At 37.2% G+C, this 16,995-nt stretch overlaps 2 protein-coding genes across 3 annotated transcripts; both read left to right on the forward strand.

Annotated features, from left to right (window-relative positions):
• Window positions 1–1,400: 1,400 nt before the first annotated feature.
• LOC125216919 (vacuolar protein sorting-associated protein 22 homolog 1) lies at window positions 1,401–5,198 on the forward strand. 2 transcript variants are annotated; one of them, XM_048118707.1, is made up of 8 exons: window positions 1,401–1,528; window positions 2,032–2,131; window positions 2,226–2,336; window positions 3,283–3,418; window positions 3,632–3,786; window positions 4,211–4,318; window positions 4,792–4,881; window positions 4,975–5,198. In XM_048118707.1, exons 2-8 carry the CDS (start codon window positions 2,081–2,083, stop codon window positions 5,077–5,079), a joined length of 756 nt encoding a protein of 251 aa, XP_047974664.1. In that variant the 5' UTR covers window positions 1,401–1,528; window positions 2,032–2,080; the 3' UTR covers window positions 5,080–5,198. The 2 variants fall into 2 exon arrangements, with proteins under 2 accessions (XP_047974664.1, XP_047974663.1); XM_048118706.1 differs by having other exon boundaries at window positions 2,035–2,131.
• A 129-nt stretch (window positions 5,199–5,327) lies between these two features.
• On the forward strand, window positions 5,328–7,570 carry LOC125216920. Its single transcript, XM_048118708.1, has 3 exons — window positions 5,328–6,055; window positions 6,267–6,302; window positions 7,085–7,570. Exons 1-3 carry the CDS (start codon window positions 6,013–6,015, stop codon window positions 7,477–7,479), a joined length of 474 nt encoding a protein of 157 aa, XP_047974665.1. The 5' UTR covers window positions 5,328–6,012; the 3' UTR covers window positions 7,480–7,570.
• Window positions 7,571–16,995: the final 9,425 nt, after the last annotated feature.

Raw genomic sequence — 16,995 nt, forward strand, 5'->3', positions numbered from 1 at the left:
TATGCATCAATTTATTTACACCACTATGACCCATCATTATGACGCATAAAACACTAATAATAATGTGGATCCCGCTGTCCACTTAACGCTATAACGCTATTTTAAATTTTTAACTACTCTTCTTCTCTTCCGTCTTGCATTATCAATTTTTCATTAATTCTCATGTCATTTCAAATCTTTTTATGGGACGAAATTAGTTGACATACAAATATCTTCGTAGTGACATGTAAACAAAATTTAAATAACATACAAATATCTTTGTATTGACATATTATAACATAAATCTTTGATATATTTCTTAACAAATTAGTTAGCAACCTGATCCCATCCTGATTAATCTATCCTACTTAAATCATGATTATAATTATTATAATAAATCATTCTAATTAAATTTCATTTATAATTTAAAAGGATGCACGGGCACCTAGGGGTGGGTAGGTAAGGTATACCTTACCGAAACCAACATACCATATACCTTACCGTAAATACGATATGCGAAAAAGTCATACCTTTACCTTACCAAAGTTTTCGGTATACCGAACTTCGGTATACCTTATTTTCGGTATGGCGAATTTCCATACCGAAACCATACCTCATTTTCGGTATGCCGTACCGAAGTTCGGTATACATTACTTTTGCGGTATACCTGACTTTCAACATCAATTAAAATAGAAAATTAGAGTATTTAGAATATTATTTATATTTTATAATTTTAAAAATAAATTAAATATAATTTATTCATAATTATATTTATATTTCACAATAGATTTTACAATTTAAAAATATATAAAATATATTTTATATATAATTGTGTTTATATTTTTGTGGTATATATCTTAGTTTACGGTATATACCTTAATTTACGGTATATACCGAATTTCGGTATGCAACGGTATACCGCGGTATTTGAAAATTCATACCGTTACCTTACCGGAATCTTTCGGTAAGGTATCATACCGTACCGAAAGTCACGGTATACCGAAAATTCGGTATTTTCGATATTTTTTTGATACGATAAGGCCGGTATTTCGGTATTTCGGTATTTTGTCCCAGTCCTACGGGCACCATATATTCAAATTTAATTTTGAGGTGATACACTCTATGTCCGTATACATAGCTAAGTCAAATTTAATTATCGTTCCCGATTAAAAATCACACTTTTCTATTTCGGTCCGTCCCCAATTAAAAATCACATTTCATTTTTACTATAAATAATAAGTAGGTTTCACATTCCATTCACTCACATTTTATTATAAAATCAATATAAAAAAATGTGTCTCACATTCCACTAACTTTTTCAACTGACTTTTTTTTATATTTCTTAAAACTCGTGCCCGGTCAAAGGGTGATTTTAATGGGAAGGAGGGAGTAATTGATTTCTTTGATTGCTGACACAAAACAAACGTAACCACAACAATTACCAATTCCCAAAGTGACTCGACTTTCCCACCGCGTCGCATCCATCTCTACCTTGCGAACACGCCGCCGCCGATGTCGTGAAAACTCTCTCAGCCGTTAACACTCTCAGGTTCGAGATCTTCGTCCCTTCAATGGATGATTAGGGTTAAATGCTTTCCTATTTATTGCAAAATCAAACCTACTTTCTGGCCTGCCTCGTTAGTTTTACTCCCTTTTAATCAAACTAGTCGCAAAATTGAGAGTTGTTCTCCGTTTTCTATAGCCGTTGTTGATTGAATTTAGTTAATTTGCACTTTAGTTTGCTATTCTCATTGTCTATTGATTCGAATCATAGGATACAGAAGAAGAAACTACAAACACAAAGTTTGTAACTGCAGAATAACAAAAATTGAACGAACCTAATTCGGTGTCCAGTTCTGTTTGGCTATGCACACATTTCAGTTTTTTCACTTATGATTCACAGAACTGGCCTGGTGGTCATCTTATGATTGAAACTCCACATACTTTCCTTTTGGTTTTGGAATTATAAGTTTTACCTGTATTTTCCTTTATTTAAATAGTGTTTTTACTCCACTACTTAATTTGATGTCTATTGTCTTCATCTTGCTTCAGCAGAAATAGAAGTTATAGTGCAAAGTTCAATTGGACATAGAATAACATAATGAGGCGTAGACCTGGAATTGGAGGTTTGCAGAATGCCGCCGCTGCTAGGGTTCTTCCCACTCCTTCTCTTTATATTAAATATAAATGCGAATCTTGCTTTATATTTGGCTGTACTTTTTATAAATATTTTTGGATGATTAAAGGATCAGTACCGATTGCTTGGAGAAAATGTGGCAAAATTGCGGACTGATCTCATGAAAGAACAACTTGCTACATTTCGTTCTCAGCTAGAAGACTTTGCCCGCAAACACAAGGTTCTCTTTTCTCTTTTCTTTTTTTATTTTTTTATTTTGAGTAAGGTTTAGTATAGCTTCCTTGACTGAAGTTTGCTCATTTTTTTTTTCAGAAATAATTATTGACAAAAAAAATTTAACTTAATTCTCCCAAATTTCAGTTGTCAACGTGACTATTGGTACAGAAAAAGTGGGCCCGATCTGGATTTGAAAACCAAATAAAAATATTGGGTATAATTATGTCAATACTGGAAGTGTGGTCTATTTCTTGATGATGGGAAAACTTTGATCTAGAACATGATTTAACCATTTTAATAATTATTATACCATCTCTTCGCTTTATTTTCATAATTCTTTTGTCTAGCTTTTATCAGTAACCTGTTTCTTTGAGTAATTTATACCACAATAGTTATTGTGTGGTGCAAGCTGCCAATCTCACATTATTTTGAAAAAGCAAATATTTTATAGTTAAATTTAGCGGGAACTATGCCAATGAAGCACTCAAAGTCTATCCAGAGATAGTGACTGAGTATCTTGTCTCCATTGTCCAAAATTTTTTGTGAAGTTTATATGAAAGAGGCTAAAGGCCTAGTTGGTTGGACTTGGACTGTATGATAAGATGTTGAGTTAAATGAAATGTATGAGAATCCCAATTCAGGTTCCTCTTGTTTTTTGTCTAGCATTAAAAACAAAGAAATATATCCATCAAAAGGTAATAACTCCATCTACCTTATTTGTTGCATGCAAAAAGTCCGATGAATTTGGTGAAGCTTTGATTATAAGCATGAAAATTTCTAGCCTTATGTGCCATAACCATCACTATACCAAATAAGAGATACTACATCTTTGCAGCTTCTGATCAAAGTTAGTTCACATTCTTATGCAGTTTGCTATAACTGATTCCCCTAATTCCTTATCAAAATATTTAAAGTATTTGCTTGTCTCATCATTCTGTTTGGTTTGATAGAATGACATCCGCAAGAATCCAGCATTTCGGTCGCAGTTTCATGAGATGTGTGCCAAAGTTGGAGTTGATCCTCTGGCTTCTAATAAGGGTTTCTGGGCTGAACTATTGGGCATTGGTGACTTCTATTACGAACTTGGTTGGTTCCACACCTCTTCATTGATCTCTTACGCTAAGCTGTTTGCCACACTTATATTATTGCCTGTCACTATTGTATTTTGACAAGTATCTAGTTTCACTCCCGGTGTTTATTTTATTTTATTCATAACAGTTTTGGCCTCATGTTTCCCTTATGTATAGACAGTCTCTGTTCTTTCACTTCTAACTGTAACAAATCCATGTATCTAGACAGGGGTGCAAATTGTTGATATTTGCTTGGCTACCAGACCTCACAATGGAGGTCTGATCAGCTTGGAAGAGCTTTGTAAACTGCTTGGTCAAAGAAGGAAAGGGACTCGCGAGGCTATCTCTCAGGATGATTGTTTGCGTGCCATAAGTAAGCTGAAGGTAATTTGGTCTTGATCTTATCGCTGATGTTATGTTAGTGGAATATGTTTGAGGATACCCCTCAAATCATTTTTAATCACCTGTCTGATTAATTTTAGCAATGCACTTGGGATGGAAGGAGTATCATTTATGTAGTCTCTTAAAAGTGACAAGCTATATTTGATTGCTTTCCACAATAATTATCAATGTTTGGATAAAAATATGGTTTATTTTCTGATTGGCACACTACAAGCTTATTTTTCTCCTAAACTTAAGATGCAACATTAGATCTCTTCTCTTACCCACTTTCATATATGCATGTGTGTGCACATCTGTCTGCATTCATCTGTCTCATTTTCTATATATATTTTAGGTAGCTTGTTACCGATTTTATATTATTGATATCATTGCGAATTACAGTGCTAAACACGTAAAATTGTTTCAGGTCCTCGGGAACGGTTTTGAGGTCATTTCTCTTGGCAAGAAGAAGCTTGTTAGATCTGTCCCCACAGAGTTGAATAAAGACCACAATGAAATCTTGGAGCTAGCGCAGGTTTCCCCTTCAGCCCTTGACGAATTTTACTGCTGTATTCTTGATTTTATCACTTTCATATCTAGATATGTTTTTTACCCTTGGCATATATTCTTGAACCAGCTGCAGTTTCAGTTTTCTGTTTGTGCCCCTACACATTTTATCATTCCTAGGTAGATGCAGTATAGATCTATATGCTAGCAAACTCTCTATTCATGGTTTTGGTTGCTTGTCTATATCAAACTAACACTGGCTTAAGTTGGTTACTGAAATTTTGGGATCCCACCATGACACCATCTAAGAAGAAACATCTCTACGGAGCATCTTGTTGATTCTACTCGTCTTATGATCTTATCCATGCCTTATGGTTGTAAATTGACGTGTGTCCACAGAATCCTCTTGTTTGAGGCTGTGTATGTTATAGCATGTGCTTTGGGTTATGGTCAAGGTTTTAATAGTACTTACTGTAATTATTTGTTATGCTGTTTCATTAGGGTCAAGGCTTTGTGACAGTTGATGAAGTTCAGAGACGGCTCTCTTGGTCTTCTGGACGTGCAACTGATGCCCTCGAGACTTTACTAGAAGTAAGTTGCTGCTGCTATTTTTTCTTTTTAGATGCTTAAAACTTTGATTCCAAATGAGTATAGAGCTTTTCTGGTACATGTTGGATAATACAGGAAGGTCTTGCCATGATTGATAATGGACACAAGGATGGTAGAAGCCGATATTGGTTTCCTTGCGTATCATCTGTATCTTCTTACTCAGCATCTGATGCTATATAAGGTTCGGTTCTTTATCTTGTTTTATGTAATTTTGTGTTATACAGTGGCTTAATTGTCACAATTGTAAGGAGTGTTGTGTTGTTAAGTTTGTATGGAAAATACCTGCTTTTGTGTTTCTATTTTGGAAGGTTGACTATCTACACTATTTTTTTTTTATCGTATGTAAGAGCGGAGAGCAAATTGATCCACCTGTTTAGGTATTCAAGTTCAACTCTTGTTGATGCTCCTTTAAGATAATATTAACGTCAATAATATGATTTCCTTGAGAATTCCCTTGAACTTTGATCATTGGTCCGATTCTTTATAACATCATGCTACGTTGCCCTTATTCTATATTGGTGGCTGCTCTGAAGATTGTTTTTTTTTTTCTTCTTTTTTACTCAAATAACAAATTATAGATTTTTTTCCCTACATAGTTCCAACTATGTAACATATAGGGTGGTTAATTGATCAGTTCGATTAGCAACTGAATTGAACTGATTAGTCAGTTAACTGAGTAAAGAATTAGCCAAAATCCTTAATGCGTTTGAGGCAAAGGAAGATATCTTCACAGAAATAGTCCTTTGAATTTTAGGACGTCTCAGGGACTATAGGTTGACATTCCTTTAAAGGCAGTAGAGGAGGCAAATGCTTTAATTCGACATTCGACAAGTATGTGTTGGTATAGATAAGCGCATATGAGTGGTTCAAACTCTCAGCCAAGGCAACAACAACAATAAGCTAACTCCTATTAACAGAATCCCTTCCATCCCTCAACTCTCACTGCAAATATGTCACATGCCTTGGAGCTCATAGCTTCCACTCACCCCCTTCCCTCAATTCACCTACTGAGTGTGGAATTGATGGATACTCCATCGCCTCATGATATTGAGATTCGCGCTACTCATCACATTTCCAGTGATATCTCATATATGAATTCTAGCCTAGGATACCATGGAGGTAATAAACTCCAACTTGGAAATGGTATACCATGGAGGTAATAAACTCCAACTTGGAAATGGTATTAGTGTTTAAATATTTCTAATATTGGTCAATCATATTTTCTACATTTCACTCTAAACTCTTTTCTTAAAAATCCCTTCCATTTTCCTATGATAACTAGTAATCTTCTTAGTGTTTTTCGAATTGCCAAAGATAACAATGTATTTTTGAGATTCACTCTTCCTTTTTGTCTTGTTAATGATCAGTTTACGGACTCATTCTCAAGGGCACTCTTAAACAAGGTCTGTATCTCTTTTTCCCAAGTTGCCTGTCAAGCCTTCTAGGATTTCTAGCATTTCCAATTTAGTCAAGAGTTCCCGTAAGCAACCTACTACTACCAAGCATATCTAGGACATGTTTATGCAGTTCAAACTTCAACCCCTATGTTCTTGTTTCTTGTATAGATCCATGGGACAAGAAACTTGACCACTGTGCTTTTGATGTAGCTGAGAAAGCTCTCCGCAAAATGTAACTCAATGAAATCTGTAATATTCATTTAACTCAATTAAATCAAGTTTCTTATAAAAATATGTGCATTTGAAATGACATGGGAACTAAAACACAACTGGTAAAGTAAGAGAGAGGAGGAAAAATGATGGTTAAAGTAGTGTTAGTGGATAGTGAGATCCATATTATTATTAGTATTTAATGAGTTATAATGGTTGACCATAGTAATATATGTTGTAAATAAATAATGATTAAAGGCCAAAATTGGTCCATATGATCATTTTACGTTTTTGGTCCTAAATTTTATCTTTTTGATTTTTTGGTCCTGCACATTTGGTCATCCGTCAACATTTCCGTTAAAAACTAACGGTCAACGGGTTTAATCTCGATTTTGACCAAATTAGACTTTTAATTTTGAGTTTTTACTTCCTAATTATTTTAGTAAATATTCATTTAAAATCAGATTTAAATAATAGATTAAGGCTTCCTCACATCGCGTTTTTCTTCCTCTCATCTTTCATCTTCTTCTTTCTTCTCATCTTTCATCTTCTTCCTTCCTCTTCCTCTCAAACCCTAGTTATGGAGCGTTCGACTTTCAGCAAAGGGTCCGGCGAGAGTGGCGGCGATCAACGTGACCTTCGATTCTGGTACGAGTGTTGCAATTGCAGTCGACTTACTTCCCTTCGTATCGTCAAAAGTCATGGCAACCCTACAAGGGGAAACTCTACTTTGTTTGTGAGAAAAAAAGAGTGCACTTTTTTCAAGTGGTGCTCACCAATCGAACCAATTGAAGAAGACGATGGTGTGGAATCATTGCCGACGCTGGACGAGACGGATGGGGACAGTTTAGGCTTGATTTTGGCATCGATCGATGACAATAATCGAGCCATACAGAAATTAGCTAGTGTTGTGAAGTATGGATTTAGTTTTTTTGTTATTGTGATGTTGGCTTGTATTTTGATGTTGAAGTAATGTATGTATTTTGGCATTAATGTGGAGTGAAATCATGATGTAAAAGCTTTATTTGGCATGATGGATTTAGTAATGTTTGAATTTCTTTGCAGTAAGGTATGTATTTTGAATGTGGAGTGAAGTAATGTATGGATTTTTTGGCAGTAAGGTATGAATTTGGCAGTCTTTGGCATGAATGTGGAGTGAAGTAATATATGGATTTTGGCAGAAATCTGAAATGCTATGTAATCTGAAATTTGAAATGTGCTTTCTTTGAAATGAAAGCTACAATTTACCTAAAAAAAAAACTAATAATTGGATAGATGCATCACAAATATCCTCCAATAGATTGATCTCGATTTGGAGTTGATGATCGACCTTCTTTTTCTCGTCTAAGTTCTGTCTTCATAACTGTAGTCGATGCCACGACGGTTTCCAAATGTTTACTCGAACATCGGTCGATGTCGCCCGATTTCCTCAACTTTTCCATTATCTTCTCAACGTCCGCCTTCGAAAGATTATTGGAGTTATACATTTCGAATGGGAACTAGAGATAGGTGTGATTGTTGTGCTTCATTCTAAATATGTTTGTGCTATAAATAGTTGAATTCCTTTATAATTAAATAGGGACAACAACCATTCATAAATGAGACAACAACCAAAGAAATGAATGCACAACTATAATCATAAATGAAACATAAACAATTCAATGGTTTCAATAGCTTGAATGTGGCAGTACAAATCATAAATACCATCAACCAAATTCATGTTGTCTAAATGATTTAATGATATTAATGCACAACCATAATCATAAATGAAATATACAAGGCTGTCAAAATAAAATACACTATACGATTCATAAATTTCCACAAAAGACTATGAATTCCCACAAACCAATGGGCACTGCCCCCAACAAAAAGTTACACAATCATGAATATGTTCAGGACCAATATGCACTGCCCAAACCCAAACACAATAAGCTAACAGTTTATGGACCCCACAAACCAATGGGCACTGTCCAAACCAAAAAGTTACACAATTCACGAATGTTCAGGACCAATGGGCACTGTCCATACCCAAAAAACTAGAACTACGCTAAGTTTATGTCTTCTTCACAGTGGATGAACTACCTTGGTTGTCACCCACCACCGAGGATGAGGCTGGATTGCAAACATGTTAGCTATGGCACTTGGACATCGTGCCCTATTATAACCGGGTTGGCGACACAATGCACATTTTTGCTTTTCATTGTTTCGTTTGCGCTTCTTCCCTGCTTTTATAAAAAACAATTAGACAATGACATATAGGCTGATAAATCTATATTAAAGGTTGGGAAATATGTTGCAAATTCTAACTAGACATGTCGTGGATCATGGGTTGCTGTTACCTGCTGCTGGCTGACGCTCGGGATAGCTTCTTTTCTTGTGGCCGACGACACCACAATGTCGACATTTTTAGTCCGACATTAACCCTTTCCGGGACATAGTCATGCGTCCCTCACCATCTTTTCTAACTTGCACAATTCGGGCTACCCGAGCTTTCTTTTTGTTAATTTCTTTGGCTTCTTGCACGACCTTCTGTCTCGCTCCCTTTGGGCGTCCCGACAGCTTGGTCAGCTCGGGTGGTACGACATCTGGTTGGGCAGTCCTCGTCCATAGTTGTGGACCTTGCACCGGATAGATGATGGGTGCGTACACTTGTTGGAAGGTTTCCTTGGAGTATATTCTCAAAACGAAGTTGTCGACGTTCTCCGTCGTCGTCTCTATCGCGGCAATCACATGTGGACAAGGTAATCGTATCAACATCTATCGCCGGCAGCTGCAACTTCATTTCCGCAGGTCAACCACGAACTGCTCATCTCGATTTGTGTTCACTTGGTAGATCCACTCCCCAACCTCCTTGACCATACATTCACCTATCTTGGCCTTCGCCTTCTCTAGCTTCTTACGGATATTCAGGCCAAAGGCATCCTCCATTCTCTCACTCATCTTCCTCCTTGTCGTAAATCTGTCCATGAGGTACGTTCGGATGCACTCTAGCATCGCGTACAATGGCTTCTCTCGAGCGAACAGTAACACCTTGTTATAGCATTTGGAAATGTTATTAACAAGGATGTCACACTTTGCATCGAACCCAAAGAATGCTTGACATAATGACAAAAGTGAAGAAGAGAAAGAGTGGGATGACAACAATGATAAAGCTGGGAACTTGAGATTCGGGTCAATTGCAATGAAGACTTTATTGACCTAATCCGTCATCAAGGAGTGTTGCATGGAAAGAGACTGAGATTGAAGAAGAATGACAAAATTCGGTGTGTCGCGCACTGTAGAGGGGTGATTAGGAGCAAGAAGAATCCTACATCTCCATGGTCCGTGCAGATTGCTTATAGGGATACCCTTGGTTTTTGGCAGGTTTCCAGCCTCCGCAGTCAACACAAATGTGACGGGCCGTCATTTAAGCATGGATGTGCAAAGTCCCGATATCTAAGCAAAAAATACAAAGAAGATATCTAGATATTCCCTGGTATGACTGTGGGGCAGTTCATCGAGAAGGTCCACTCTAATATGAAGATAACCATTTCTTCAGCAAAAGCAAAGCGGGCTATGCAGCAAGCACAAAAGCTTATTGAGGTGGACTTGGTGTGCCAATACAAGAGGCTGCACGACTACAGGGCTGAGATTTTAAGGAGCAACCCGGGAAGCACTGTTGTGTTATCGACTTACCGTCTAAGTGATGGCACTGACAAGTTCAAAGCCATCTACATTGCCTACGCAACATGCAAGACATCGTTCAAACTTCATTGTCATCGCTTGGTAGGACTAGATGGGTGCCATCTTAAAGGTCAAGGCAATGGAATCCTTCTGACATCCATCGGGCTCGACCCGAATGATCAATTTTTTCCTATCGCCCATGCTGTCGTACGCATTAAAAACACAGAGACTTGGACATGGTTTCTAGGGCTTTTGGTGATGGATTTGGAAATCACCGACTCAAGCAGATGGACGTTCATCTCGGATAAATAGGTGACATAAAATCTCTTTTTCTTTTGCAATCATATTAGTTCCTGGATCTGATTTCTTTGTGATGGTGAACTGATGTGTTTTATTTTCTAATCAAATGTGTCTAATATGATTGCATTTCTGAATGTTATAACAAGGTGTTACTGTTTGTTCAAGAGAAGCCATTGTACGCGATGCTAGAGTGCATCCGAATGTACCTCATGGACAGATTTACGACAAGGAGGAAGATGTGTGGGAGAATGGAGGATTCCTTTGGCCCGAAAATCCGTAAGAAGCTCGAGAAGGCGAAGGCCAAGATAGGTGAATGCATGGTCAGGGAGGCTGGGGAGTGGATCTACCAAGTGAACACAGCTCGGGATGAGCAGTTCGTGGTTGACCTGCGGAAACGAAGTTGCAGATGCCGGCGATAGATGTTGATAGGATTACCTTGTCCACATGCGATTGCCGCGATAGGGACGACGACAGAGAACGTCGACAACTTCGTACCACCCGAGATATTCCAAGGAAACCTTCCAACAGGTGTATGCACCCATCATCTATCCTGTGCAAGGTCCACAACTATGGACGAGGACTGCTCAGCCGGATGTCGTACCACCCGAGCTGACCAAGCTGCCGAGACGCCCAAAGGGAGCGAGACAGAAGACCGTGCAAGAAGCCAAAGAAATTAACAAAAAGAAAGCTCGGGCAGCCTAAATTGTGCAAGTTAGAGAAGATGTTGAGGGACGCATGACTATGTCTCGGAAAGGGTTAATGTCGGACTACAAATGCCGACTTTGTGTTGTCGTCGCCCACAACAAAAGAAGCTTTCCCGAGCATTAGCCAACAGCAGGTACCAGCAACCCGGGATCCACGACATGTCTAGTTAGAATTTGCAACATATTTCCCAACCTTTAATATAGATTTGTCAGCCTATATTTCATTGTCTAATTGTTTTTTACAAAAGCAAGGAAGAAGCACAAACGAGCCGATGAAAAGCAAAAATGTGTATTGTGTCGCCAACCCGGTCACAATAGGGCACGATGTCCAAGTGCCATAGCTGACATGTTTGTCGATCTAGCCTCATCCTCGGTGTTGGGTGACAACCAAGGCAGACTGTGAAGAAGACATAAACTTTAGCGTAGTTCTAGTTTTTTGGGTACGGACAGTGCCCATTGGTCCTGAACATTCGTGAATTGTGTAACTTTTTGGTTTTGGTAGTGCCCATTGGTTTGTGGGGATCATAAACTGTTAGCTTATTGTGTTTTGGTTTGGGCAGTGCATATTGGTCCTGAACATATTCATGATTGTGTAACTTTTTGGTGTAGGCAGTGCCTTTTGATTTGTGGGAATTCATAGTCTTTTGTGGAAATTCATGAATCGTATGGTGCATTTCATTTTGACAGTCTTGTACATTTCATTTATGATTATGGTTGTACATTAATATCATTGAATCATTTAGACAACATGAATTTGGTTGATGGTATTTATGATTTGTACCACCATATTCAAGCTATTGAAACCATTGAATTGTTTGTGTTTCATTTATGATTCATTTCTTTGGTTTCTGTCCCATTTATGAATGGTTGTTGTCCCCATTTAATTCCAAAGGAATTCAACTATTTATAGCACAAACATATTTAGAATGAAGCACAACAATCACACCCATCTCTAGTTCCCATTCGAAATGCATAACTCCAATAATCTTTCGAAGGCAGACGTTAAAAAGATAATAGAAAAGTTTAGAAAACCGGGCGACATCGACCGGCGTTTGAGTAAACATTTGGAAACCGTCGTGGCATGGACTACAGTAATGAAGCCTGAACTTAGACGAGAGAAAGGGAAGGTCGATCATCAACTCCAAATCGAGATCAATCTATTGGAGGAGATTTGTGATGCATCTATTCAATGATAAGTTTTTTTTTTTTTTTGTAAATTGTAGCTTCCATTTCAAAGAAAGCACATTTCAAATTTCAGAGTACATAGCATTTCAGATTTCTGCCAAAATCCATATATTACTTCACTCCACATTCATGTCAAAGACTGCCAAATACATACCTTACCGCCAAAAAATCCATACATTACTTCACTCCACATTCAAAATACATACCTTACTGTCAAGAAATTCAAACAGTGCTAAATCCATTGATGCCAAATAAAGCTTTTACATCATGATTCGACTCCACATTAATGCCAAAATACAAGCCAACATCACAATAACAAAGAAACTAAATCCATACTTCACAACACTAGCTAATTTCTGTATGGCTCGATTATTGTCATCGATCGATGCCAAAATCAAACCTAAACTGTCCCCATCCGTCTCGGCCAGCTCGGCAATGATTCCACACCATCGTCTTCTCCAATTGGTTCGATTGGTGAGCACCACTTGAAAAAAGTGCACTCTTTTTTCCCACAAACAAAGTAGAGCTTCCCCCTTGTAGGTTTGCCATGGCTTTTGACGATATGAAGGGAAGCAAGTTGACTGCAATTGCTACACTCGTACCGGAATCGAAGGTCATGTTGACCGCTGCCACTCTTGCCAGACCCTTTGCTAAAAATCGAACGCTCCATAACTAGGGTTTGGGAGGAAGAAGATGAAAGATGAGAGGAAGGAAGAAGATGAAATGAAAGGAAGAAAACGCGATGTGAGGAAGCCCTAATCTATTATTTAAATCTAATTTTAAATGAGTATTTACTAAAGTAATTAGGGAGTAAAAATCAGAATTAAAAGTTTATTTTAGTTAAAATCGGAATTAAATCTTTTGACCATTAGTTTTAATGGAAATGTTGACGGATGACCAATTGTGATCCGAATTGAATGATGGGGTTTGGTGCCCCTTGCACATCGGAAGACTTGTACAAAACAAATAAATCAGACGTAGGATCTATTTGACCGATTATGCGATTAATCAATTCACATGTTAAACAGATAATTGCATGCTAGAAAGCAAATAATTCATGCTCAAAGAAAGTAAATCCTAAAACATGAATTCTACGATTTAGATTTAACGATTTGATTCTCCAAAGAATCGTCGATTACCCGCGCCTTCTCCACGATGATCTTCAATACTAGACCACGGATCTTATCTCTGGTTCCCGAACTGTATCTCGATATCAGGGTGCGCTGATCTCATCAAAATACTAGGACTCGAATAAAGAAGACATAAGAAATCCTTCTCCAATTAGGAGAGAAATTCGAACTCCTCTAGGTAGAGGGAGACGAAAAATATGAGTAATAATGAATGATTTTTGTCTCCTTTATTCTTCTATTTATATTAAGTTCCTTTTGGGCCCAGACAGGGATCTATGGAAGGTTTTGGATTTGGGCTCCCCCAATTAGCTTTTTACTAATTAAATTGAACCCACAATTTAATATAAGCTTATATTGGAATATTACGAGCAGCCACTACAGAAGTAATATTGAACTCTCCCCATCCAAATCCGAAATTACAAGTAATACGGGTTTCCACTTTGTTTATTATTTATTTCCCGCGCTTAAGATATAAATGTCCATTAATTAATTAATGTCTGCTATGGACTTAATTAATTAATATCTTATTAATTCCAAGAGTGGACTTAGCAAGAAACATTTATTTATTATTCATAGAGTAATAAAACTCTATCTGGCCAGTTTTTCGAATAATAAAACCTTGTTCGAGCTCCTCTTGAGGACATTATCAAACGAGACTCACCTCGCGCACGATATAACATAATAGCAATCCTAGCACCGCTAAATATTAATCACCACTACCCAATATATCAGGATTATTGGGTTGCGAAAAACCCGCACCATTTGATAAGTCAAAGTAGTGTATAATCAATACCGTATGCTCAATGCTAACATATGTTGATTAAGAAATAGTATTTTATCAAGACCTAGTCTTTCGTAGATAGCATAAAGACACGTCTTGCTGTTAGATCCGTTCAGATGCTATACCACACCAATGTCATCTTATTTCAGTAAGGCTTAGAAATATGCGGACCGACATTGCAACCTTTCACGATAGGTAGCCAAAGCCTATCTCTAGGTTGTGAAATTCTTCTTTTTCTTTTGCAAAGCATTGCATAGATCTGACCGTGTTACCTTAAAGTGGACGACGCCCACAACCGGTCTACTAAGCAAAAGACTTAGACTTTGTTTACTTATTATGCATTTAAATGTTTGTAAAACATCTTATAAATGCACAAGCAAACACAATGTAATAATAATAGTGATTCTATCCGTGCGAGACTGCTCGAATAATACTGAATCGGGTTAAAAGTGGATTGTAGAGTTTTGCGTATACAAGCAAGATTCTATTCGCGCGAAACTTGCTCGAAACATGTTTTTCAGTATACCAAACCTAACAATGTGCAGGACCAAAAAAAAAAAAAGATAAAGTTTAGGACCAAAAACGTAAAATGGTCATATGTTTAGGACCAATTTTGGTCTTTACTCATGAATAATGTATATGGGTAATGAGTTGGATACAACTTTTTCGTAAATGAAAATGCCCATGGTACAAATAAAAATAAAAAATGTACATATTTTTATGGGACGAACGGAGTATAATTTCCTAGTTGTTTTCCTATTCCCAATTTCCGCTTCTAGTTGAGAAGGGCCAAAAGTCAAGGAAGATGCAGCTTTTAAGAACTCGCCATCCATTATGCTATCTTCACCCAAATGTAATCTAATGATGATTTTTCTAAAGACTAGGGATGTCAATGTAGCCCGTAACCCGTGGGCTGACCCGAATAGCCGGCCAAATTTATAGGGTTAGGGCCGGAAATTTCTAGCCCGATAAAATCAAAACCCGATTAGCTCGCACCCGATTAACCCGCAACCCGTTAGGACCAGACCCAAAAACCCGATGGGTTGACCCGAAAACCCGATAGAATTTCTATTATTCTATTTTTTTACTCCTAATTCGACACTTCATTAATTAATTTTAAAATAACTTTGAATTTTATAATTAAATGTACAAATTTTTATATATTGAATTTTTATTAAATAATAATTGATAAATAAATTAAAAACTTCAAATTAACTACAAAAATATTTAAATTTCTAAAACATGCATTAAAATTCCACGAAATATCCACGAAATATCTCAAATATTAGTATTTGATCATGTTTATGATTGAGTTTAAGCATATATCTCAAATATATCATAATTAAATGTTCTACATTGTACTCCCTCCGTCCCAGATAATTCGACCCAGTATTCCATTTCGGGCCGTCCCACATAATTTGTCTCACTTCTCTTTTATCATTTTTGGTAGTGGACCCCATATTCCACGAACTCATTCCTAGCCACATTTTATTATAAAACTAATACTTTAAAAGTAAGACCCACATCCCACCAACTTTTTCAACTCACTTTCCATTAGATTTCTTAAAACCCGTGCCGGGTCAAAGTGTCCCAAATTATCTGGGACGGAGGGAATATGAATATTAGTAATTTTAATCATTAATTATTGGATTGATCGCATGTTAATATTATCGGTAGCAACCCGATTAACCCGTTGGGCTAGCCCGAAACCCGTTGAACTTTTATAATCCGAAAGAAATCACAACCCGATTAGCCCGCACCCGATTGACCCGCAACCCGAGTAGGGTTGACCCGAAACCCGACGAGCCGGACCGATTGACATACCTACTAAAAACATTCAACTTTTCACGAGTTATGTCTTTCTGCCCTTCACCCTTAGTTACCTTTTTCTAATGGACTTGTGGTAGAAACCATTTGAGTATCTAAGTTGTAGGGCTCTTTTGAATATTTCATCTCTTCAAGATTTTCCCTCAATTTTTGGACAATCATTGTTGGATATTCCCTCTTCTCTGGCATAAGCCAAGAATTCACGCCACTTCTCTTGTGGTTAAAAGATTTACCACGAGTTTATGAAATGTCGCGTTTAAGGAGGCCAAAATGAGACGTTTTGCTAAGCCATTATCCTTACCCCACTTGACATATGCATCTTGAACAACATCAGATGAGTGATCCTCGGGAAAAGGAGGCGTGGGTTTCGTGAACATTAGGTTTTCAGCAATGAGAACCATATTCAATCATTCTATTTCAGTCATCATAATTAAAGGAGGGTTGATGTTTTGTGGCTTCGCGTTAAGGCTGAATTATTCCAAAGTTCATATTGTAGTTTTATACGTTAAGGACATTTGTCTTAGCCATTAGTTGAGCTAAAACTAGTTATTGAACTAACAGTCTAGTTTGAACCTCGGATCATTGGCCATCATTTTGTATCATAAGAAAATGTAATAGCTCATCGGGTATGACTGAGTTATCTCTATGATCGGATAGTTTAGTCCCTTTAGTAAGCTCTAGTTCTATTGTATTATGTTACTTAATTACTTCTCCTCTACTCGCTAGCTTTCCCTCAGATATGTCGGACTATCAGTTCTACGCATTTTAATATATATTTAACTAATAGTACATTAATAAAAAAAAGAGAATTTTTTTTCGTTAGGCGAGAGTGAACAATGGAGTTTGATCAATTGACATTTCTATTGCAAGAGATGACGGTCTAAACACACTTTGGTTTC

Source organism: Salvia hispanica, chromosome 3 (assembly GCF_023119035.1).
Source record: "Salvia hispanica cultivar TCC Black 2014 chromosome 3, UniMelb_Shisp_WGS_1.0, whole genome shotgun sequence".
Classification (NCBI taxonomy): Eukaryota; Viridiplantae; Streptophyta; class Magnoliopsida; order Lamiales; family Lamiaceae; genus Salvia; species Salvia hispanica.